Genomic DNA, 25,730 nt, shown 5'->3' with positions numbered 1-25,730 from the left:
TGTATGTTGATCATTATTCTGGATATGAAAAGTACACACCTTTTTCAGTGTAGTTTGTCTGTCCGTCCATCCACGTATGACCCCTGTAGGAATCCATTACACAAATGGTTTCCTGTGTGAGGAGAATCTCTTAATGTCATTACTGACCAAAAGCTTAGATTTGGTTGTGCAGAGCGTCCTTTTGTCATTATAGGAGAATCATTAACGCTTATTTTCTGTGTTGTTCTTACACCTCTCCTTCTGTTCTGTTGTTCTTACACCTCTCCTTTTGTCCTCTTCCTCCCAGGACGGTGATGAAGTCAGGCTCAGAGATGGTGAAGGCTGGGGTCAGGACGTTATTTGAGAATGCAGCGGAGGACCTAGAGAAGACCCTGGAGATGCTGAAGCTGGGGAAGTTCAGCCAGTCCCGGAGCCAGATGAAGGGCTTGTCCCAGAACATCACCTACGCCACCACCGCTCTGCTGCCCATCCTCACAGCCCTGTTCGAACACGTCACCATGCACAACTTTGGAGTCTGCCTGCTGGGTGAGTTAGCCTTGATGTTATTTTAATACATTTACACTGGTTGCACCATGCGTGAGTCCCCTAGTGCAGTGGTTCTCAAACCTCTCCTCGGGACCCCAGCCACTCCTAAACCTCTCCTCGGGACCCCCAGCCACTCCCAAATGGCTGGGGTCCCGAGGAGAGGTTTGGGAGTGGCTGGGGGTCCCAGAGGAGAGGTTTGGAACGGCTGGGGGTCCCAGAGGAGAGGTTTGGAACGGCTGGGGGTCCCAGAGGAGAGGTTTGGGAGTGGCTGGGGGTCCCGAGGAGAGGTTTAGAACGGCTGGGGGTCCCAGAGGAGAGGTTTAGGAGTGGCTGGGGGTCCCGAGGAGAGGTTTAGGAGTGGCTGGGGGTCCCGAGGAGAGGTTTAGGAGTGGCTGGGGGTCCCGAGGAGAGGTTTAGGAGTGGCTGGGGGTCCCGAGGAGAGGTTTAGAACGGCTGGGGGTCCCGAGGAGAGGTTTGGAATGGCTGGGTGTGCCCAGAGGAGAGGTTGGGGAGCGGCTGGGGGTCCTAGTATTGCTAGGAAATCTGACCTGTGTGTGTTGCCTTTTCCAGTGGATGATGTCCAGCTGTCGTGCTATCGCATTGTGACGTGTCTCTACTCATTGGGCACGGGGAAACACATCTTCATGGAGAGGTATGAGGCCTCACCACATCTAAGGAGGTACAGTAGGAGCAGGAGATGGAATGAGAGTGATTAAATCTCTCTGGATAATTGGAGAAGGAAAACTCCATCCAACACTGACTAGAAACATCACAATGTCTGAACTGTGGTGTGCTCTAAGTCACGTTTGAGTGCTGTAAGTGAAGAAGAAAATAATTAAATAATGAAAAGCTGAAACGTGCTGGTTCTACTTTTAGCAATAAAGACACTTTTTTATTGAATTCCATTGTCCCCCAAGTCTCTCCTTCAGAGTGCTATGGCACAGCAATGTACTCATGTCTACTGTAAATGTGTATGTTTGTGTGTATTAATGTCTCTGTGTGTATTAATGTCTCTCTGTGTGTTAATCTCTCTGTGTGTCTTAATCTCTCTGTGTGTGTGTGTTAATGTCTCTGTGTGTATTGTATTTATTATGGATCCCCATTAGCTGCTGCCAAAGCAGCAGCTACTCTTCCTGGGGTCCAGCAAAATTAAGGCAGTTTATACAACTTTAAAAACATTACAATACATTCGCAGATTTTACAACACACTGTGTGCCCTCAGGCCCCTACACTACCACTACCACGTATCTACAGTACTAAATCCACGTGTATGTGTGTGTGTGTGTGTGTGTGTGCCAATGTTTGTGTTGCTTTTTAAAATCTGATTCTACTGCTTGCATCAGTTACTTGATGTGGAATAGAGTTCCATGTAGTCATGGCTCTACGTAGTACTGTGCGCCTCCCATAGTCTGTTTTGGACTTGGGGACTGTGAAGAGACCTCTTGTGGCATGTCTTGTGGGGTATGCATGGGTGTCCGAGCTGTGTGCCTGTAGTTTAGACAGACAGCTCGGTGCATTCAACATGTCAATTCCTCTCATAAATAAAAGTAGTGATGAAGTCAATCTCTCCTCCACTTTCAGCCAGGAGAGTTTGACATGCATATTATTAATATTAGCTCTCTGTTTACATCCACGGGCCAACCATGCTGCCCTGTTCTGAGCCAATTGCAATTTTCCTAAGTCCTTTTTTTGTGGCACCTGACCACACGACTGAACAGTAGTCAAGGTGCGACAAAACTAGGGCCTGTAGGACCTGCCTTGTTGATAGTGTTGTTAAGGAGGTAGAGCAGCGCTTTATTATAGACAGACTTCTCCCCATCTTAGCTACTACTGCATCAATATGTTTTGACCATGACAGTTTACAATCTAGGGTTTCTCCAAGCAGTTTAGTCATCTCAACTTGCTCAATTTCCACATTATTTATTACAAGATTTAGTTGAGGTTTAGGGTTTAGTGAGAGTTTTGTTCCAAATACAATGCTTTTAGTTTTAGAAATATTTAGGGCTAAATTATTCCTTGCCACCCACTCTGAAACTTACTGCAGCTCTGTGTTGAGTGTTGCAGTAATTTCAGTCGCTGTAGTAGCTGACGTGTATAGCGTTGAGTCATCCTCATTCATAGACACTCTGGCTTTACTCCAAGTCAGTGGCATGTCGTTAGTAAAAATTGAAAAAAGCAAGGTGCCTAAACAGCTACCCTGGGGAATTCCTGATTCTAACGGGATTATATTTGAAAGGCTTCCATTAAAGAACACCCTCTGTGTTCTGTTAGACAAGTAACTCTTTATCCACATTATATCAGGGGCTGTAAAGCCATAACACATATGTTTTTCCAGCAGCAGACTATGATCAATAATGTCAGACGCCAGCAGCATACCACCCTGCATACCACTGCTGGCTTGCTTCTGAAGCTAAGCAGGGTTGGTCCTGGTCAGTCCCTGGATGGGAGACCAGGTGCTGCTGGAAGTGGTGTTGGAGGGCCAGTAGGAGGCACTCTTTCCTCTGGTCTAAACAAAGATCCCAATGCCCCAGGGCAGTGATTGGGGACACTGCTCTGTGTAGGGTGCCGTCTTTCGGATGGGACGTTAAACGGGTGTCCTGACTCTCTGAGGTCATTAAAGATCCCATGGCACTTATCGTAAGAGTAGGGGTGTTAACCCCGGTGTCCTGGCTAAATTCCCAATCTGGCCCTCAACCATCACGGTCACCTAATAATCCCCAGTTTACAATTGGCTCATTCATCCCCCTCCTCTCCCCTGTAACTATTCCCCAGGTCGTTGCTACAAATGAGAACGTGTTCTCAGTCAACTTACCTGGTAAAATAACGGTAAAATAAAATAAAATAAAAAGCTACACTGAAGTCTAACAAGACATCTCCCACAATCATGTTATCATCAATTTTTCTCAGTGTGTATTAATGTCTCTGTGTGTATTAATGTCTCTGTGTGTGTTAATGTCTCTGTGTGTGTTAATGTCTATGTGTGTATTAATGTCTCTGAGTATATTAATGTCTCTGTGTGTGTTAATGTCTCTGTGTGTATTAATGTCTCTGTGTGTATTAATGTCTCTGTGTGTATTAATGTCTCTGTGTGTTTTAATGTCTCTGTGTGTTTTAATGTCTCTGTGTGTTTTAATGTCTCTGTGTGTTAAAGTCTCTGTGTGTTAATGTCTCTGTGTGTTCCCTCCAGGCACCTACCAGCCCTAGGGGAGTGTCTGGCCACCCTGGTAGGAGCCATGCCTGTAGCTTTCCTGGAGCCTGATCTCAACGCTCACAACTCCCTGTCTGTCTTCAACACCAAGACACCGCGAGAGAGGGCCAGTAAGTCACTACTCTGCAGTCGCTATACTGAATCATAACACTACCAATTTATCAGGAGCAATCTATGCTTGACTACAACCTGTATACCCTTGCATTGACCTACATCCTTATTTCTACTGTAAGGGCCGTTTTCCTGGACACAGGGCCTAGTCCTATACCATGCATTTTAGTCTAGGACCAGGCTTCATCAATGTCTGGGAAACCAGCCCTATGTTTATTAACGGTGTATGGCTAACTGTGTGCTGTTCTCTGTGTAGTCTTGAGTATGCCTGACTCTGTGGAGGAGATGTGTTCAGAGATGCCTCGTCTGGATTGCCTGCTGAAGGACATCAACGACATGTCAGAGTCTGGAGCACGCTACACAGAGATGCCACAGGTCAGGAGGGCTTGGACTGTTGTTATCACTATATCTGTTTATATTACGAGAGCTTTTTTAGACAGTGAACCCTATTTTAAAAGCTGGAATCCTCAGCGGGGAAGCGGTCGTGTTCGTTTGCGATATTACAACAACAAAGATGTTACTTGTTAAAACGAACACAGTTTTCTACGTCTGACATCGTAAATGGTAGCACAGAGAATGTACTACCATTTATTTTCACCACGATGCCGGATGCTACTCCCCTCTGTTTCAACACAAAGGAACTCATTAAAGCTAGAGCCTTGATTGACAGCAACACCTTGATTAACATCATCTCTGGCATGACGGCATTACGTGGTATAACTTAATATCCCAATTTATCGTGATATAGCTTAATATTCTGATAATGGTGATATTGCTTAATATTGTGGTTAGCGCTTAATATGGTGCCGTCCCATCCCCATTGCCTCCAGGTGATTGAGGTGATCCTGCCCATGTTGTGTAACTACTTGTCCTACTGGTGGGAGAGAGGAACAGAGAACTCAGCTCCACACACAGCCTGCTGCACCACCGTGTGCTCCCACCACCTCAGCATCATCTTGGGGAACATCCTCAAGATCCTCAACAACAACTTGGGCATCGACGACGCTCCCTGGATGAAGAGGATCGCAGGTGGGACACTGGGTTATTATTACCTCGTGGCAAACGTGGTTTAGAGGAGGTTTTAGTGAACAACACTCATGTGTTGAGGAACCTTGCCTGAGACCTGAAGACTTGCGTTAGCTCCCTGAGTCAATGCCTACCCACTGGGCACACACTGAATCAACGTTGTTTCCATGTCATTTCGATGTGATTACGTTGAACCAACGTGGAACAGATGTTGAATTGATGTCTGTGCCCAGTGGGTAGGCTTTAGCTCAACGTGGCTAATACAGTCTCATTGCATGCAGGAAACCCGAGTTTGAACCTAGTTGGTCATGTTTGGCGGGCATTGTGATGAATGGTGAATAATAAACACAAGCTGTGGTCGTAGCATTGCCAGCCGTACTCTTTTTATCAAAATTAAATTCAACTTTTTGGGAGTGTGGTGTAACAACTCCTCAGTGAGATGAAATCTGATTGGTTTCGTCTGTATCATTGCAGTCTACTCCCAGCCAATCATCTGTAAGGCTGCAGCGGACCTACTGAAGAGTCACTTCCTGCCCACTCTAGAGAAACTCAGAAAGAAGACAGTCAAGGTGAGATGAGATGAATTGAAACGTATTCTTTGGACTGCTGTCCATTTGTTTGTTTAAATTTTCTATGAATCATTCACAAGAATCAATCACACAACTAGCTTGAATCCCAATGCGAACCTGCCAACTCCTATGTTATTGTTCTGCGTGACAATGACAAGACTTGGCAGTACAGCAAGGCTAGCGCACGGCCATTAAGGAAAACCACTTTGAGTGATTTCGTAATTCCCTGACCCCAGGGGGTGATAGAGCAGGAGCTACTGAAGGCTGACATTAAAGGAGACACTCAGGAAGCTGAGCTTCCATTATTACAATGTTGTAAAGGTGTTAACTATGTTATTACGTGTCATAACTATGTTATTACTATGTTATAACCCCAGGTGGTGGCAGAGGAGGAGCTTCTGAAGGCTGACATTAAAGGAGACACTCAGGAAGCTGAGCTTCTCGTCCTGGATGAGTTTGCTGTCCTCTGTAGAGACCTGTACGCCTTCTACCCAATGCTCATCCGCTACGTGGACAACAACAGGTAGTATTACCCAGCCAGCCTTTCCAACACACACATCTGTTGTTTAGGTTCTGGGAAATCTGCAGGCCTTGACAAAATGTTCACTGAATTCATTTAGAATGACACTGTGTACTATACTTGTATGGAATTAGATGTATTTGATTTTTATTTGTCCTTTATTTATTTCAGGAGATCATAGTGAGATAACATGGTTCCAATCGTTCTTATTTGGGATTGCTACCTGCAGATTCCCCCAATGCATATCCTGGGATCTAGGCTGCATAACACAACAGATGGTTACTATGGCCTCGCCTCTTCTTTAGTCCACTTCTCATGAAACTGTCTGTCAAACTCCCACCAGGTCCAGATGGTTGAAGAGGCCTGATGCTCAGTCCAACCAGCTCTTCACCATGGTGGCTGAGATCTTCATTCTCTGGTGCAAATCACACGTAAGACTTTTCACATTAGAATACTACATACAGTATGTTCGTTTATTTTCAAGTTCTGTTTGAAGATTATTCTTGTTTCTTTCCTTCTTTTACTGACCCGTCGACAGAACTTCAAAAGGGAAGAGCAGAACTTTGTGGTTCAGAATGAAATCAACAACCTGTCTTTCTTGACTGGGGAACACAAGACCAAGATGTCCAAGGTAAGGACGGAGCAGGAGTTAGTTTAGTCAGTAGTGAGTAAAGAAAGACATTCGCAGAAGCGCTCTCCCTGTGGTTTTCTCTCTCTCTCTCTCCCTGTGGTTTTCTCTCTCTCCCTGTGGTTTTCTGGAAATCCTGGTGGAAGCTTCCAGATATACCTGCTTATTCCCTCACAATTCCAGGAATCTTACAACAAGGATTTCTGAAAAACCGAGTATTCTCTCTCTTCCTGTCTGTCTCTCTCTCTCCCTGTCTCTCTCTCTCTCTCCCTGTCTGTCTCTCTCTCTCCCTGTATCTCTCCCTGTCTCTCTCTCTCCCTGTCTGTCTCTCTCTCTCTCCCTGTGTATCTCTCTCTCTCCCTGTCTCTCTCTCTCTTCCTGTCTGTCTCTCTCGCTCTCCCTGTGTATCTCTCTCTCTCTCCCTGTCTCTCCCTGTCTCTCTCTCTCTCTCTCTCTCTCTCTCTCTCTCTCTCTCTCTCTCTCTCTCTCTCTCTCTCTCTCTCTCTCTCTCTCTCTCTCTCTCTCTCTCTCTCTCTCTCTCTCTCTCTCTCTCTCTCTCTCTTCCTGTCTGTCTCTCTCTCCCTGTCTCTCTCTCTCTTCCTGTCTGTCTCTCTCTCCCTGTCTCTCTCTCTCTTCCTGTCTGTCTCTCTCTCCCTGTCTCTCTCTCTCTTCCTGTCTGTCTCTCTCTCCCTGTCTCTCTCTCTCTTCCTGTCTGTCTCTCTCTCTTCCTGTCTGTCTCTCTCTCTCTCTCTCTCCCTGTGTATCTCTCTCTCTCTCCCTGTCTCTCTCTCTCTCCCTGTGTATCTCTCTCTCTCTCCCTGTGTATCTCTCTCTCTCTCCCTGTCTCTCTCTCCCTGTCTCTCTCTCTTCCTGTCTGTCTCTCTCTCTTCCTGTCTGTCTCTCTCTCTCTCTCTCTCCCTGTGTATCTCTCTCTCTCTCCCTGTCTCTCTCTCTCTCCCTGTGTATCTCTCTCTCTCTCCCTGTCTCTCTCTCTCTCCCTGTGTATCTCTCTCTCTCTCTCTCCCTGTGTATCTCTCTCTCTCCCTGTCTCTCTCTCCCTGTCTCTCCCTCTTCCTGTCTGTCTCTCTCTCTCTCTCTCCCTGTGTATCTCTCTCTCTCTCCCTGTCTCTCTCTCTCTCCCTGTGTATCTCTCTCTCTCTCCCTGTGTATCTCTCTCTCTCTCCCTGTCTCTCTCTCCCTGTCTCTCTCTCTTCCTGTCTGTCTCTCTCTCTTCCTGTCTGTCTCTCTCTCTCTCTCTCTCCCTGTGTATCTCTCTCTCTCTCCCTGTCTCTCTCTCTCTCCCTGTGTATCTCTCTCTCTCGCCCTGTGTATCGCTCTCTCTCTCTCTCCCTGTGTATCTCTCTCTCTCTCCCTGTCTCTCTCTCCCTGTCTCTCTCTCCATGTCTGTCTCTCCACAGTCAGGTGGTGACCAGGATAGGAAGCACAAGAAGCGCCGTGGAGAGTTATACTCTGTCCAGACCTCTCTGATCGTAGCCGCACTGAAGAAGATGCTGCCCATCGGACTCAACATGTGCACCCCAGGAGACCAGGAGCTCATCTCACTGGCCAAGATAAGATACAGTCTGGTGAGTTAAACTACATTATCCCTCTAACCCTGGAGACTAGGAGCTTATCTCACTGGCCAAGATAAGATACAGTCTGGTGAGTTATACTACATTATCCCTCTAACCCTGGAGACCAGGAGATTATCTCACTGGCCAAGATAAGATACAGTCTGGTGAGTTATACTGCATTATCCCTCTAACCCTGGAGACCAGGAGCTCATCTCACTGGCCAAGATAAGATACACTCTGGTGAGTTATACTACATTATCCCTCTAACCCTGGAGACCAGGAGCTCATCTCACTGGCCAAGATAAGATACACTCTGGTGAGTTATACTACATTATCCCTCTAACCCTGGAGACCAGGAGCTCATCTCACTGGCCAAGATAAGATACACTCTGGTGAGTTATACTACATTATCCCTCTAACCCAGGAGACCAGGAGCTGATCTCACTGGCCAAGATAAGATACAGTCTGGTGAGTTATACTACATTATCCCTCTAACCCTGGAGACTAGGAGCTCATCTCACTGGTCAAGATAAGATACAGTCTGGTGAGTTATACTACATTATCCCTCTAACCCTGGAGACCAGGAGCTCATCTCACTGGCCAAGATAAGATACAGTCTGGTGAGTTATTCTACATTATCCCTCTAACCCTGGAGACCAGGAGCTTATCTCACTGGCCAAGATAAGATACAGTCTGGTGAGTTATACTACATTATCCCTCTAACCCAGGAGACCAGGAGCTCATCTCACTGGTCAAGATAAGATACAGTCTGGGGAGTTATACTACATTATCCCTCTAACCCAGGAGACCAGGAGCTTATCTCACTGGCCAAGATAAGATACAGTCTGGTGAGTTATACTACATTATCCCTCTAACCCTGGAGACTAGGAGCTCATCTCTCTGACAGCGTATTAATGTGTGATCACGCTACGTTTGTATTCACAGATATCCAGGCCTATCCCCGGCCATTTTGGAATGTTTTTAACCCACACTCTCACTGAGAGTAATTTCTCACTCCATCCTGTTTCCCTCCAACAGAAAGACACAGACGATGAGGTGAAGGATCACTTGCGTGAGAACCTACATCTTCAGGACAAGGTAGGCTTGGGAAATGTAAAATGACCTGTTATTCCACACAGTGTGTACTTTGTATCTCCCCTGGTCATTTCTCTGTGCCCCAGGAAAGTGTGGTCTGTAACTTCTGCATTACTCCTTCACGTGTATTCAGCAGACCAGGACACTCAGATGCAGCAGCGTTTGTAAAAAAATAAATAAAATAAAATGAGATGTAGTTTAATCGGTGACACCAACTGAAATACAAAAATAATATGTTGTTGTTCTTATGAACTGATTTAACAAATTATAACATGTCTAACGCTTAACGTGTGTTTTTTTAAAGTCTGATGACCTGGCAGTGCAGTGGCAGATGAACCTGTATAAGGATGTGGTGGTGGTGGGGAGTGAGGAACATGCAGACGCAGAACAAACTGTGGACAGAATACAAAGCATCTCCGCTGCAGTCTTCCACCTGGAGCAGGTACCCTAGAGTCAACAGTTTCCATTCTATAAAGTCTGTTGTTTACTGCGGGATTACACGATTTTCCCGATGAGACGTATGTCTCTGTCACGTTCCTGACCTGTTTTCCTTTGTTTTGTATTTGTTTTAGTTGGTCAGGGCGTGAGTTGGGTGGGTTGGTCTAGGTTTGATTTTCTATGTTGGGATTTTGTGTTCGGCCTGGTATGATTCTCAATCAGAGACAGCTGTCAATCGTTGTCCCTGATTGAGAATCATACTTAGGCAGCCTGGGTTTCACCTGTGTTTTGTGGGTGTTTGTTCCTGTGTCAGTGTTTGGGCCACACAGGACTGTTTCAGGTTAGTCACGTTTGTTGGTTGTTGTATTTTGTAGTGTTTGTTGTTTTCCCATTAAAATATGAATACTTACCAATCCGCATCTTGGTCCGATCCATGCTCCTCCTCGTCTGAGGAGGAGAACGACTACGACAGCCGTTACAGAAACACCCACCATAACAGGACCAAGCGGATTGGAGAAGGAAGGCAAGAACAACAGCAATGGGGAAAAGAGGAATGGACTTGGGAGGAAATCCTAGACGGTAAAGGACCCTGGGCAGAGCCAGTGGAGTGTCGCCGCCCCAAAGCGGAGCTGGAGGCAGCGAAAGCGGAGAGGAGGTTTTATGAGGCGAAAGCAAGGCAGAGCGGCTGGAAGCCCGAGAGGCTCACCCAAACATTTCTTGGGGGGGGGGGGGGGGGGGGCTAAAGGGGAGTGTGGCGAAGCCGGGTTGGATACCCGAGCCAACTCCCCGGGCTTACCGTGGAGTGAGAGGGCGTCGTACTGGTCAGACACCGTGTTATGCGGTGGAGCGCACGGTGTCCCCAGTACGCGTGCTTAGCCCAGTGCGGGCTATTCCACCTTGCTGCACTGGGAGGGCTAGGTTGGGCATCGAGCCGGGTGCCATGAAGCCGGCCCAACATATCTGGCCTCCAGTACGTCTCCTCGGGACGGCGTACATGGCACCAGCCTTACAGGTGGTGTCCCCGGTTCGCCTGCATAGCCCAGTGCGGGCTATTCCACCTCGCCGCACTGGCAGGGCTACGGGGACCATTCAACCTGGTAAGGTTGGGGAGGCTCGGTGCTCAAGAGCACGTGTCCTCCTTCACGGTCCGGTATATCCGGCGCCACCTTCCCACCCCAGCCCAGTACCATCAGTGCCGACACCACGCACCAGGCTTCCAGTGCATTTCCAGAGCCCTGTTCCTCCTCCACGCACTCTCCCTGTGGTGCGTGTCTCCAGCCCAGTGCCTCCAGTTCCGGCACCACGCACCAGACCTACTGTGCGCCTCAGCAGGTCAGAGTCGGCCGTCTGCTCAACGCCGCCTGCGCTGCTTGCCTGCTCAGCGCAGCCTGTGTCTGAACTGCCTGCCTTCCCAGCGCTGTCTGAACTGCCTGCCTTCCCAGCGCTGTCTGAACTGCCTGCCTTCCCAGCGCTGTCTGAACTGCCTGCCTTCCCAGCGCTGCCCGTCTTTCCCGAGCCTTCAGAGCCGTCCAGCCAGGACCAGCCAGAGCCGTCCAGCCAGGATCAGCCAGAGCCGTCCAGCCAGGATCAGCCAGAGCCGTCCAGCCAGGATCAGCCAGAGGCGTCCAGCCAGGATCAGCCAGAGCCGTCCAGCCAGGATCAGCCAGAGCCGTCCAGCCAGGATCAGCCAGAGCCGTCCAGCCAGGAGCTGCCAGCCAGCCAGGAGCTGCCAGCCAGCCAGGATCCGCCGGAGCCTTCCGCCAGCCAGGATCCGCCGGAGCCTTCCGCCAGCCAGGATCCGCCAGAGCCTTCCGCCAGCCAGGATCCGCCAGAGCCTTCCGCCAGCCAGGATCCGCCAGAGCCTTCCGCCAGCCAGGATCCGCCAGAGCCTTCCGCCAGCCAGGATCCGCCAGAGCCTTCCGCCAGCCAGGATCCGCCCCTCAGTCCGGTGCTGCCCCTCAGTCCGGTGCTGCCCCTCAGTCCGGTGCTGCCCCTCAGTCCGGTGCTGCCCCTCAGTCCGGTGCTGCCCCTCAGTCCGGTGCTACCCCTCAGTCCGGTGCTACCCCTCAGTCTGTTACTGCTCTTTGGAATAGTGGGATTGACATGGAGGGTGGATATTGGGAGGAGGCCACGGAAGCGGGGGTTGACTATGGTGGGGTGGGGACCACGACCAGCGCCAGAGCCGCCACCGTGGACAGACGCCCACCCAGACCCTCCCCTAGACTTTGTGCTGGTGCGCCCGGAGTTCGCACCTTAAGGAGGGGGTTCTGTCACGTTCCTGACCTGTTTTCCTTTGTTTTGTATTTGTTTTAGTTGGTCAGGGCGTGAGTTGGGTGGGTTGGTCTAGGTTTGATTTTCTATGTTGGGATTTTGTGTTCGGCCTGGTATGATTCTCAATCAGAGACAGCTGTCAATCGTTGTCCCTGATTGAGAATCATACTTAGGCAGCCTGGGTTTCACCTGTGTTTTGTGGGTGTTTGTTCCTGTGTCAGTGTTTGGGCCACACAGGACTGTTTCAGGTTAGTCACGTTTGTTGGTTGTTGTATTTTGTAGTGTTTGTTGTTTTCCCATTAAAATATGAATACTTACCAATCCGCATCTTGGTCCGATCCATGCTCCTCCTCGTCTGAGGAGGAGAACGACTACGACAGCCGTTACAGTCTCTTTTACAAGGGTGCCCTGTTTACAAACACAGCATCAAATACCAAGTACAGAATAAGGATTTAGTAATACAATTATAACAATCAAAGTGTGGATTTATAACAATCAAAGTGTGGATTGCAGACAGATTGTGGAGCTTCATCATGTTTCAATGAAATGTACAGTTGTGTGTCCTCCAGCTAGCTGTTGACATGTGACACTGTTTCTGAGCAAACACCAAATGTGATGAAAACAACAGTGGTCCGGGAACGAAGCATTGAAGAACACCGAAATTTACCTTAGATTTCGTCTGAGGAATTTACATCCACAGAAGCAAATCTTTCTGTAAGACGTAATGTTTTGAGACGTAAGGTTTTGAGACGTAAGGTTTTGAGACGTAAGGTTTTGAGACGTAAGGTTTTGAGACGTAAGGTTTTGAGACGTAAGGTTTTGAGACGTAAGGTTTTGAGACGTAAGGTTTTGAGACGTAAGGTTTTGAGACGTAAGGTTTTGAGACGTAAGGTTTTGAGACGTAATGTTTTGAGACGTAATGTTTTGAGACGTCATTTTTTAAGACGTAATGTTGTAAGACGTAATGTCCATAAGATGTCATTTTTTAAGACGTAATGTCCAAAAGACGTAATGTCCATAAGATGTCATTTTTTAAGACGTAATGTCCAAAAGACGTAATGTCCATAAGATGTCATTTTTTAAGACGTAATGTCTGTAAGACGTAATGTCCATAAGATGTCATTTTTTAAGACGTAATGTCCAAAAGACGTAATGTCCATAAGATGTCATTTTTTAAGACGTAATGTCTGTAAGACGTAATGTTGTAAGACGTAATGTCTGTAAGACGTAAGGTCTGTAAGACAAAATGTTGTAAGACGTAAGGTCTGTAAGACGTAAGGTCTGTAAGACGTAAGGTCTGTAAGACGTAATGTCTGTAAGACGTAATGTTGTAAGACGTAATGTCTGTAAGACGTAAGGTCTGTAAGACGTAAGGTCTGTAAGACGTAAGGTCTGTAAGACGTAATGTCTGTAAGACGTAATGTCTGTAAGACGTAATGTTGTAAGACGTAAGGTCTGTAAGACGTAATGTTGTAAGACGTAAGGTCTGTAAGACGTAATGTTGTAAGACGTAATGTCTGTAAGACGTAATGTTGTAAGACGTAATGTTGTAAGACGTAATGTTGTAAGACGTAATGTCTGTAAGACGTAATGTTGTAAGACGTAATGTTGTAAGACGTAATGTCTGTAAGACGTAATGTCTGTAAGACGTAAGGTCTGTAAGACGTAATGTTGTAAGACGTAATGTTTTGAGACGTAATGTTTTAAGACGTAAGGTTTTAAGACGTAATGTTTTAAGACGTAATGTTGTGAGACGTAATGTTTTGAGACGTAATGTTTTGAGACGTAATGTTTTGAGACGTAATGTTGTGAGACGTAATGTTTTGAGACGTAATGTTTTAAGACGTAATGTTTTGAGACGTAATGTTTTAAGACGTAAGGTTTTAAGACGTAATGTTGTGAGACGTAATGTTTTGAGACGTAATGTTTTAAGACGTAATGTTGTGAGACGTAATGTTGTGAGACGTAATGTTTTGAGACGTAATGTTTTAAGACGTAATGTTTTAAGACGTAATGTTGTGAGACGTAATGTTTTGAGACGTAATGTTTTAAGACGTAATGTTTTGAGACGTAATGTTTTAAGACGTAATGTTTTAAGACGTAAGGTTTTAAGACGTAATATTGTGAGACGTAATGTTTTGAGACGTAATGTTTTAAGACGTAATATTTTAAGACGTAATGTTTTAAGACGTAATGTTTTGAGACGTAATGTTGTGAGACGTAATGTTTTGAGACGTAATGTTTTGAGACGTAATGTTTTAAGACGTAATATTTTAAGACGTAATGTTTTAAGACGTAATGTTTTGAGACGTAATGTTGTGAGACGTAATGTTTTGAGACGTAATGTTTTAAGACGTAATGTTTTAAGACGTAATGTTTTAAGACGTAATGTTTTGAGACGTAATGTTTTAAGACGTAATGTTTTAAGACGTAAGGTTTTAAGACGTAATGTTGTGAGACGTAATGTTGTGAGACGTAATGTTGTGAGACGTAATGTTTTGAGACGTAATGTTTTGAGACGTAATGTTTTGAGACGTAATGTTTTGAGACGTAATGTTTTGAGACGTAATGTTTTGAGACGTAATGTTTTAAGACGTAATGTTTTGAGACGTAATGTTTTGAGACGTAATGTTTTGAGACGTAATGTTGTGAGACGTAATGTTTTGAGACGTAATGTTGTGAGACGTAATGTTGTGAGACGTAATGTTTTGAGACGTAATGTTTTGAGACGTAATGTTTTGAGACGTAATGTTGTGAGACGTAATGTTGTGAGACGTAATGTTGTGAGACGTAAGGTTTTAAGACGTAAGGTCTGTAAGGTCTGTAAGACGTAAGGTCTGTAAGACGTAAGGTCTGTAAGACGTAAGGTCTGTAAGACGTAAGGTCTGTAAGACGTAAGGTCTGTAAGGTCTGTAACACGTAATGTCTGTAAATGTCTGTAAGACGTAATGTCTGTAAGACGTAATGTTTTGAGACGTAATGTTTTGAGAAGTAATGTTTTGAGACGTAATGTTTTGAGACGTAATGTTTTGAGACGTAATGTTGTGAGACGTAATGTTGTGAGACGTAATGTTTTGAGACGTAAGGTCTGTAAGACGTAAGGTTTTAAGACGTAAGGTCTGTAAGACGTAATGTTGTGAGACGTAATGTTTTGAGACGTAATGTTTTGAGACGTAATGTTTTGAGACGTAATGTTTTGAGACGTAATGTTTTGAGACGTAATGTTTTGAGACGTAAGGTTTTAAGACGTAAGGTCTGTAAGACGTAAGGTCTGTAAGGTCTGTAAGACGTAAGGTCTGTAAGGTCTGTAAGACGTAAGGTCTGTAAGACGTAATGTCTGTAAGACGTAATGTTGTAAGACGTAATGTTTTGCCCTCTAGGTGGAGCAGCCTCTGAGGATGAAGAAGTGTGTGTTCCAGAAGCTGCTGTCCAAACAGCGTAAACGCGCCGTGGTGGCCTGCTTCCGTATGGCACCGCTCTACAACCTCCCCAGGTAAGACCGGCTTCTAGCACACGTACATACTACTCATGACAATTAGAGCTACACTGATGGAAAAACTGGAGGCCTAAATTGTCTCCTGTCAACTAAATGAGATACGTAAAAGGGAATATGAGTTTGAGACTTTGTAACTGTGACAACAACTATCCCCAGAAAAAAAGTCCTCAGTCGTCATACATGGTGCTATTGGTCTCCATCAAATCAAACGTGACGTTTCAGTCCTGTATCTCTGTTATCTCTCGGTGAAGATGGTGGCATGCTGTAACTAGTGTATCCACACTCTATCTCCCTCTCCACCTCCCTAACCGTGTCCTTCCTCTCTGTTATTTCTCTCTGTTGCACACCACCTACAACACCTTTTTCCTCAGATACAAAATTAACAATTACTTCCTGAACGGCTATCGGTACGTTTGGCTGGAAAAGGCGTTCGCTGAATCAAATTTTGACCACCTGTTCTCCGTACTAACGGTAATGTGAGACGTCCAGGCTGAATGCTAGCCTGAGTGTCAGTCTGTTGCTGTTCTCTTGCCAACTCCTCGTGGAATTGTCATGCCAAACAGACTGGCACCCAGGCTAGGTGAATGCTTCATCTCTCCCCTCTCCATCTTATCCTCCAGACTATGGGCTGACCGAACAGTCAACACCACCTACCTACTGCACCTACCACAACCTACCTCCAGTTTACTGCACTGTTGATTCTGATTGGTCAGCCTCAGCTAACAACCAATCAGTGTTCAATCAATGAGCAATCCAGGAAGCATTTTGCTTGTTTACATAAAGATCATCATTGTCATTATGTCTTAAAATCATGGAATGTTTTGTCTCATGTTATTTGAGTAACATTATGAATGTATTTTTTTAGTTTTATGTATCATTTATTAAGTAAAAAAATATTTGAATACAGTGTTCAGTGTTTTTAGATATAATTTTAACCACATCCTCAGCCAGTTTCTGTATGCTAATTAAGCCATCAAGGATGACCAGTCAGAAGAGCCAGGTCCCATATCGACCAATCACCACCCTGGAATGCTCTTCCTTCCTGTTACACCCTCACATCTCTCCCTCCTTACTCCTCCCTCTTCCAAAATCTACTTGGACACACCTTAATCTCATTCTCCCATCTTCCACTCCCCTTCTCCCTCTCCTCTCCTCCTCTCCTCCCTCCTTCCCTAGGCATCGTTCTATTAATCTCTTCGTGTTGGGCTATGTGAGACTATGGATAGAGACAGAGGAGTACTCCTTTGAGGAGAGGCTAGTGCAGGACCTAGCAGTAAGTACTGGGCATATTGCGGTGGTGTCTGCCACCACCTCAGCCCTAGCCTCAGCCTTGCCCCCTGTGCCCTGTGTTGGCACCGCACCCCTACCAGCCCTCTCCGCCGACTGCCTATTGAGCACGATGCCCGCCGCCAAACTTCGGGATCGGGATCGCTTCCCGGTCCGCCTGGGTCTGGGGACCTCGCCTTGGGCCCCCAGAGGTTCCCGAGGCCCCCGCGCTCTCTCTAGCTTTGTGGCTCGCTACCGGCAGAGCCTTGACAGACATGACAGGCTCAACCTCAGGAGACTCAGTGGCAGCAATGGCTCTGTCTCTGCAGCAAAGCACGTGGCTAGAAAAACAGGCTACGGCATTGGCTATCTCACCACTACTACTACTACTGTGGTAAGAGGGGCAGCTAAAGCCCTCGTTAGGTGTTAAGTGTTTGATGTCTGACGTCGACCCCACCAACTAGATGTTGTACAGTCTCTGCTGTAACTGTAAGTCTGTAGTGATTGATGTTGAAGTGATCACGTGAAGTCTTCGGCTAGCATGCTCGCGCACATCTCAGTCTGGATTCATACAGTATTGTGACAAGTATCGAAAATTCATTGATCTCACTTGTAAGTATATAGTTGTACAGCTGTAAGGAAGATAAACACATTTATACAGTACTGCATAATGTCATAAAACATGACAAAGGGGAAAGAATGTACAAGAGCAGGCCACGATGTAGCACCACGTCATTCATCATCATCATCATCATCATCATTGTCCACACACTGCATTTAGTAGTGCAGCATCTGTTGGACCATAGTAGTCTGCTGGCCCAGTATCTGTGTGATGGAGATGTCGACGATGAGTATGACGGGTCTCCTCTTTAACTCCCAGGAATCTCAAACTCCCATTAGACAGCTCCGCAAGCTTTATAATGTCATACGTTCGTTTACTCACCAAATATGACGTTTCGCTGAGTAACTATCTTCATTTACTCCCGTTATGGCCGGAATGTGCTTCCAAAAAAGGTCTACATGTAAAAGCAACCGGGGAAAAAATGTCTGTTCGGCACCTCCAATGTAAATCACTTATGACTGCCGTACGGTCCGGAAGTCTACACCAACTCAATACATTTCAGCTGCCAAATAGGCATATGTTAGATTGCTTGTACAGTTTTATTTAGACATTTCTTGGAAGTACATATTTGGTGAGTAACAAACATATTTTGACATTATACTCATCGTTGACATCTCTAACACACAGATACGGATACTGCTTTTTCAATGGTGGGTCTTGTTCAGTAGGAAGACAACATTTTGAAACTGAGTGAAAAGGAGAGGAATTCCCCGTACTTAGAACAGAGTTTTTGTTTTCAAAAAGTTTTTCTACGGTGTGCCCTACTGAACAATAGTCTGGTTCATTCATTTGACAGTGTCCCTATCCTGTCCTTCTCATGGATACAATCATCAGTAAAATCCTGATCCTGCGTCACTACCACCACTGCAGCCCTCATCTGAGCATGCCAGCATGGGTTGTTCCATAAGCATGGGTTGTTCCATAAGCATGGGTTGTTCCATAAACATGGGTTGTTCCATAAACATGGGTTGTTCCATAAACAGTGTGACTACAATGGGCATGATCATGCATGGAGTGTTAACCAACCCATTAGCCAACCTCTCTGACTCAGAGTTCAGAAACGTTGGACGTCGTCCAAAAAAGGTAATGGCTTGAAGCTATGCTGAATAACTAATGTAATAATGTGATCAATGTTGAGTGGTGAGTAAATGACATGGTTTAACCAGCAGGGTGTAGTCTCTAGTGGAAAGGCCAGGTTCAGAACAGAGCTAACCCCTGTATTTACCCAGCAGGGTGTAGTCTCTAGTGGAAGGACCAGGTTAGGAACAGAGCTAACCCCTGTATTTACCCAGCAGGGTGTAGTCTCTAGTGGAAGGACCAGGTTAGGAACAGAGCTAACCCCTGTATTTAACCAGCAGGGTGTAGTCTCTAGTGGAAGGACCAGGTTAGGAACAGAGCTAACCCCTGTATTTACCCAGCAGGGTGTAGTCTCTAGTGGAAAGGCCAGGTTAGGAACAGAGCTAACCCCTGTATTTAACCAGCAGGGTGTAGTCTCTAGTGGAAAGGCCAGGTTAGGAACAGAGCTAACCCCTGTATTTAACCAGCAGGGTGTAGTCTCTAGTGGAAAGGCCAGGTTAGGAACAGAGCTAACCCCTGTATTTAACCAGGAGGGTGTAGTCTCTAGTGGAAAGGCCAGGTTCAGAACAGAGCTAACCCCTGTATTTAACCAGCAGGGTGTAGTCTCTAGTGGAAAGGCCAGGTTAGGAACAGAGCTAACCCCTGTATTTAACCAGCAGGGTGTAGTCTCTAGTGGAAAGGCCAGGTTCAGAACAGAGCTAACCCCTGTATTTACCCAGCAGGGTGTAGTCTCTAGTGGAAAGGCCAGGTTAGGAACAGAGCTAACCCCTGTATTTAACCAGCAGGGCGTAGTCTCTAGTGGAAAGGCCAGGTTAGGAACAGAGAACCCCTGTATTTAACCAGCAGGGTGTAGTCTCTAGTGGAAAGGCCAGGTTCAGAACAGAGCTAACCCCTGTATTTACCCAGCAGGGTGTAGTCTCTAGTGGAAAGGCCAGGTTCAGAACAGAGATCACCCCTGTATTTAACCAGCAGGGTGTAGTCTCTAGTGGAAAGGCCAGGTTAGGAACAGAGCTAACCCCTGTATTTAACCAGCAGGGTGTAGTCTCTAGTGGAAAGGACCAGGTTAGGAACAGAGCTAACCCCTGTATTTAACCAGCAGGGTGTAGTCTCTAGTGGAAAGGCCAGGTTCAGAACAGAGCTAACCCCTGTATTTACCCAGCAGGGTGTAGTCTCTAGTGGAAGGACCAGGTTAGGAACAGAGCTAACCCCTGTATTTACCCAGCAGGGTGTAGTCTCTAGTGGAAAGGCCAGGTTAGGAACAGAGCTAACCCCTTTATTTACCCAGCAGGGTGTAGTCTCTAGTGGAAAGGCCAGGTTAAGAACAGAGCTAACCCCTGTATTTAACCAGCAGGGTGTAGTCTCTAGTGGAAAGGACCAGGTTAGGAACAGAGCTAACCCCTGTATTTAACCAGCAGGGTGTAGTCTCTAGTGGAAAGGCCAGGTTCAGAACAGAGCTAACCCCTGTATTTACCCAGCAGGGTGTAGTCTCTAGTGGAAAGGCCAGGTTATGAACAGAGCTAACCCCTGTATTTACCCAGCAGGGTGTAGTCTCTAGTGGAAAGGCCAGGTTAGGAACAGAGCTAACCCCTTTATTTACCCAGCAGGGTGTAGTCTCTAGTGGAAAGGCCAGGTTAGGAACAGAGCTAACCCCTGTATTTAACCAGCAGGGTGTAGTCTCTAGTGGAAAGGCCAGGTTAGGAACAGAGCTAACCCCTGTCTTTAACCAGCAGGGTGTAGTCTCTAGTGGAAAGGCCAGGTTCAGAACAGAGCTAACCCCTGTATTTAACCAGCAGGGTGTAGTCTCTAGTGGAAAGGCCAGGTTCAGAACAGAGCTAACCCCTGTATTTAACCAGCAGGGTGTAGTCTCTAGTGGAAAGGCCAGGTTCAGAACAGAGCTAACCCCTGTATTTAACCAGCAGGGTGTAGTCTCTAGTGGAAAGGCCAGGTTCAGAACAGAGCTAACCCCTGTATTTAACCAGCAGGGTGTAGTCTCTAGTGGAAAGGCCAGGTTCAGAACAGAGCTAACCCCTGTATTTACCCAGCAGGGTGTAGTCTCTAGTGGAAAGGCCAGGTTCAGAACAGAGCTAACCCCTGTATTTACCCAGCAGGGTGTAGTCTCTAGTGGAAAGGCCAGGTTCAGAACAGAGCTAACCCCTGTATTTACCCAGCAGGGTGTAGTCTCTAGTGGAAAGGCCAGGTTCAGAACAGAGATAACCCCTGTATTTAACCAGCAGGGTGTAGTCTCTAGTGGAAAGGCCAGGTTCAGAACAGAGCTAACCCCTGTATTTACCCAGCAGGGTGTAGTCTCTAGTGGAAAGGCCAGGTTCAGAACAGAGCTAACCCCTGTATTTAACCAGCAGGGTGTAGTCTCTAGTGGAAAGGCCAGGTTAGGAACAGAGCTAACCCCTGTATTTACCCAGCAGGGTGTAGTCTCTAGTGGAAAGGCCAGGTTAGGAACAGAGCTAACCCCTGTATTTAACCAGCAGGGTGTAGTCTCTAGTGGAAAGGCCAGGTTCAGAACAGAGCTAACCCCTGTATTTAACCAGCAGGGTGTAGTCTCTAGTGGAAAGGCCAGGTTAGGAACAGAGCTAACCCCTGTATTTACCCAGCAGGGTGTAGTCTCTAGTGGAAAGGCCAGGTTAGGAACAGAGCTAACCCCTGTATTTACCCAGCAGGGTGTAGTCTCTAGTGGAAAGGCCAGGTTAGGAACAGAGCTAACCCCTGTATTTACCCAGCAGGGTGTAGTCTCTAGTGGAAAGGCCAGGTTAGGAACAGAGCTAACCCCTGTATTTAACCAGCAGGGTGTAGTCTCTAGTGGAAAGGCCAGGTTAGGAACAGAGCTAACCCCTGTATTTACCCAGCAGGGTGTAGTCTCTAGTGGAAAGGCCAGGTTAGGAACAGAGCTAACCCCTGTATTTACCCAGCAGGGTGTAGTCTCTAGTGGAAGGACCAGGTTAGGAACAGAGCTAACCCCTGTATTTACCCAGCAGGGTGTAGTCTCTAGTGGAAAGGCCAGGTTAGGAACAGAGCTAACCCCTGTATTTACCCAGCAGGGTGTAGTCTCTAGTGGAATGGCCAGGTTCAGAACAGAGCTAACCCCTGTATTTAACCAGCAGGGTGTAGTCTCTAGTGGAAAGGCCAGGTTAGGAACAGAGCTAACCCCTGTATTTAACCAGCAGGGTGTAGTCTCTAGTGGAAAGGCCAGGTTCAGAACAGAGCTAACCCCTGTATTTAACCAGCAGGGTGTAGTCTCTAGTGGAAAGGCCAGGTTAGGAACAGAGCTAACCCCTGTATTTAACCAGCAGGGTGTAGTCTCTAGTGGAAAGGCCAGGTTCAGAACAGAGCTAACCCCTGTATTTAACCAGCAGGGTGTAGTCTCTAGTGGAAAGGCCAGGTTAGGAACAGAGCTAACCCCTGTATTTACCCAGCAGGGTGTAGTCTCTAGTGGAAAGGCCAGGTTAGGAACAGAGCTAACCCCTGTATGCAGGGTGTAGTCTCTAGTGGAAAGGCCAGGTTCAGAACAGAGCTAACCCCTGTATTTAACCAGCAGGGTGTAGTCTCTAGTGGAAAGGCCAGGTTCAGAACAGAGCTAACCCCTGTATTTACCCAGCAGGGTGTAGTCTCTAGTGGAAAGGCCAGGTTCAGAACAGAGATAACCCCTGTATTTACCCAGCAGGGTGTAGTCTCTAGTGGAAAGGCCAGGTTAGGAACAGAGCTAACCCCTGTATTTACCCAGCAGGGTGTAGTCTCTAGTGGAAAGGCCAGGTTCGGAACAGAGCTAACCCCTGTATTTAACCAGCAGGGTGTTCTCTAGTGGAAAGGCCAGGTTCGGAACAGAGCTAACCCCTGTATTTAACCAGCAGGGTGTAGTCTCTAGTGGAAAGGCCAGGTTAGGAACAGAGCTAACCCCTGTATTTAACCAGCAGGGTGTAGTCTCTAGTGGAAAGGCCAGGTTCGGAACAGAGCTAACCCCTGTATTTACCCAGCAGGGTGTAGTCTCTAGTGGAAAGGCCAGGTTAGGAACAGAGATAACCCCTGTATTTACCCAGCAGGGTGTAGTCTCTAGTGGAAAGGCCAGGTTAGGAACAGAGATAACCCCTGTATTTACCCAGCAGGGTGTAGTCTCTAGTGGAATGGCCAGGTTCAGAACAGAGCTAACCCCTGTATTTAACCAGCAGGGTGTAGTCTCTAGTGGAAAGGCCAGGTTAGGAACAGAGCTAACCCCTGTATTTAACCAGCAGGGTGTAGTCTCTAGTGGAAAGGCCAGGTTCAGAACAGAGCTAACCCCTGTATTTAACCAGCAGGGTGTAGTCTCTAGTGGAAAGGCCAGGTTAGGAACAGAGCTAACCCCTGTATTTAACCAGCAGGGTGTAGTCTCTAGTGGAAAGGCCAGGTTCAGAACAGAGCTAACCCCTGTATTTAACCAGCAGGGTGTAGTCTCTAGTGGAAAGGCCAGGTTAGGAACAGAGCTAACCCCTGTATTTACCCAGCAGGGTGTAGTCTCTAGTGGAAAGGCCAGGTTAGGAACAGAGCTAACCCCTGTATGCAGGGTGTAGTCTCTAGTGGAAAGGCCAGGTTCAGAACAGAGCTAACCCCTGTATTTAACCAGCAGGGTGTAGTCTCTAGTGGAAAGGCCAGGTTCAGGAACAGAGCTAACCCCTGTATTTACCCAGCAGGGTGTAGTCTCTAGTGGAAAGGCCAGGTTCAGAACAGAGATAACCCCTGTATTTACCCAGCAGGGTGTAGTCTCTAGTGGAAAGGCCAGGTTAGGAACAGAGCTAACCCCTGTATTTACCCAGCAGGGTGTAGTCTCTAGTGGAAAGGCCAGGTTAGGAACAGAGCTAACCCCTGTATTTAACCAGCAGGGTGTTCTCTAGTGGAAAGGCCAGGTTCGGAACAGAGCTAACCCCTGTATTTAACCAGCAGGGTGTAGTCTCTAGTGGAAAGGCCAGGTTAGGAACAGAGCTAACCCCTGTATTTAACCAGCAGGGTGTAGTCTCTAGTGGAAAGGCCAGGTTCGGAACAGAGCTAACCCCTGTATTTACCCAGCAGGGTGTAGTCTCTAGTGGAAAGGCCAGGTTAGGAACAGAGATAACCCCTGTATTTACCCAGCAGGGTGTAGTCTCTAGTGGAAAGGCCAGGTTAGGAACAGAGATAACCCCTGTATTTACCCAGCAGGGTGTAGTCTCTAGTGGAAAGGCCAGGTTAGGAACAGAGCTAACCCCTGTATTTACCCAGCAGGGTGTAGTCTCTAGTGGAAAGGCGAGGTTAGGAACAGAGCTAACCCCTGTATTTACCCAGCAGGGTGTAGTCTCTAGTGGAAAGGCGAGGTTAGGAACAGAGCTAACCCCTGTATTTAACCAGCAGGGTGTAGTCTCTAGTGGAAAGGCGAGGTTAGGAACAGAGCTAACCCCTGTATTTAACCAGCAGGGTGTAGTCTCTAGTGGAAAGGCGAGGTTAGGAACAGAGATAACCCCTGTATTTACCCAGCAGGGTGTAGTCTCTAGTGGAAAGGCCAGGTTAGGAACAGAGCTAACCCCTGTATTTAACCAGCAGGGTGTAGTCTCTAGTGGAAAGGCCAGGTTAGAAAGAGAGCTAACCCCTGTATTTACCCAGCAGGGTGTAGTCTCTAGTGGAAAGGCCAGGTTAGGAACAGAGCTAACCCCTGTATTTACCCAGCAGGGTGTAGTCTCTAGTGGAAAGGCCAGGTTAGGAACAGAGCTAACCCCTGTATTTAACCAGCAGGGTGTAGTCTCTAGTGGAAAGGCCAGGTTAGGAACAGAGCTAACCCCTGTATTTACCCAGCAGGGTGTAGTCTCTAGTGGAAAGGCCAGGTTAGGAACAGAGCTAACCCCTGTATTTAACCAGCAGGGTGTAGTCTCTAGTGGAAAGGCCAGGTTCGGAACAGAGCTAACCCTTGTATTTACCCAGCAGGGTGTAGTCTCTAGTGGAAAGGCCAGGTTAGGAACAGAGCTAACCCCTGTATTTACCCAGCAGGGTGTAGTCTCTAGTGGAAAGGCCAGGTTAGGAACAGAGCTAACCCCTGTATTTACCCAGCAGGGTGTAGTCTCTAGTGGAAAGGCCAGGTTCAGAACAGAGCTAACCTCTGTATTTAACCAGCAGGGTGTAGTCTCTAGTGGAAAGGCCAGGTTCAGAACAGAGCTAACCCCTGTATTTACCCAGCAGGGTGTAGTCTCTAGTGGAAAGGCCAGGTTAGGAACAGAGATAACCCCTGTATTTACCCAGCAGGGTGTAGTCTCTAGTGGAAAGTCCAGGTTAGGAACAGAGCTAACCCCTGTATTTACCCAGCAGGGTGTAGTCTCTAGTGGAAAGGCTAGGTTAGGAACAGAGCTAACCCCTGTATTTAACCAGCAGGGTGTAGTCTCTAGTGGAAGGACCAGGTTAGGAACAGAGCTAACCCCTGTATTTACCCAGCAGGGTGTAGTCTCTAGTGGAAAGGCCAGGTTAGGAACAGAGCTAACCCCTGTATTTACCCAGCAGGGTGTAGTCTCTAGTGGAAAGGCCAAGTTAGGAACAGAGCTAACCCCTGTATTTAACCAGCAGGGTGTAGTCTCTAGTGGAAAGGCCAGGTTAGGAACAGAGCTAACCCCTGTATTTAACCAGCAGGGTGTAGTCTCTAGTGGAAAGGCCAGGTTAGGAACAGAGCTAACCCCTGTATTTAACCAGCAGGGTGTAGTCTCTAGTGGAAAGGCCAGGTTAGGAACAGAGCTAACCCCTGTATTTAACCAGCAGGGTGTAGTCTCTAGTGGAAAGGCCAGGTTAGGAACAGAGCTAACCCCTGTATTTACCCAGCAGGGTGTAGTCTCTAGTGGAAAGGCCAGGTTAGGAACAGAGCTAACCCCTGTATTTAACCAGCAGGGTGTAGTCTCTAGTGGAAAGGCCAGGTTAGGAACAGAGATAACCCCTGTATTTAACCAGCAGGGTGTAGTCTCTAGTGGAAAGGTCAGGTTCAGAACAGAGCTAACCCCTGTATTTACCCAGCAGGGTGTAGTCTCTAGTGGAAAGGCCAGGTTAGGAACAGAGCTAACCCCTGTCTCTTGCGGGTCGTCTGTGTAGAAAACCCCAATGAAGATCGTGGAGGAGGAGGAAGAGGAGGAGGTTGAGATTCAGCCAGACCCTCTTCATCAGCTTATCCTTCACTTCAGCCACAACGCCCTCACAGAGAGAAGGTAGGAGGGAATGACCAATCAACCAGTGGTGGAAAAAGTATCCAATATTAATACTTGTGTAAAAGTAAAGATACCTAAATAGAAAATGACTCAAGTAAAAGTGACATTCACCCA

General features: G+C 47.1%; 1 protein-coding gene across 1 annotated transcript in view; it reads left to right on the top strand.

The window, feature by feature from the left end:
* LOC139582535 (ryanodine receptor 3-like) overlaps window positions 1-25,730 on the top strand; it is a 272,990-nt gene that overhangs the window by 212,190 nt on the left and 35,070 nt on the right. Inside the window, exons 67-81 of the mRNA XM_071412622.1 lie at window positions 287-525; window positions 1,096-1,177; window positions 3,713-3,843; window positions 4,101-4,219; window positions 4,675-4,873; window positions 5,345-5,439; window positions 5,817-5,962; window positions 6,303-6,390; window positions 6,498-6,590; window positions 8,006-8,173; window positions 9,200-9,259; window positions 9,561-9,698; window positions 15,346-15,458; window positions 16,638-16,734; window positions 25,504-25,616. Coding sequence (XP_071268723.1) covers window positions 287-525; window positions 1,096-1,177; window positions 3,713-3,843; window positions 4,101-4,219; window positions 4,675-4,873; window positions 5,345-5,439; window positions 5,817-5,962; window positions 6,303-6,390; window positions 6,498-6,590; window positions 8,006-8,173; window positions 9,200-9,259; window positions 9,561-9,698; window positions 15,346-15,458; window positions 16,638-16,734; window positions 25,504-25,616 — 1,881 coding nt within the window. The remainder of the gene's footprint in view (window positions 1-286; window positions 526-1,095; window positions 1,178-3,712; window positions 3,844-4,100; window positions 4,220-4,674; window positions 4,874-5,344; window positions 5,440-5,816; window positions 5,963-6,302; window positions 6,391-6,497; window positions 6,591-8,005; window positions 8,174-9,199; window positions 9,260-9,560; window positions 9,699-15,345; window positions 15,459-16,637; window positions 16,735-25,503; window positions 25,617-25,730) is intronic.

The sequence above is a fragment of the Salvelinus alpinus genome, chromosome 8 (genome assembly GCF_045679555.1).
Source record: "Salvelinus alpinus chromosome 8, SLU_Salpinus.1, whole genome shotgun sequence".
Classification (NCBI taxonomy): domain Eukaryota; kingdom Metazoa; phylum Chordata; class Actinopteri; order Salmoniformes; family Salmonidae; genus Salvelinus; species Salvelinus alpinus.
The sequence above is the reverse complement of the archived record's forward strand: the minus strand, read 5'-3'. Positions and strand labels throughout refer to the sequence as shown.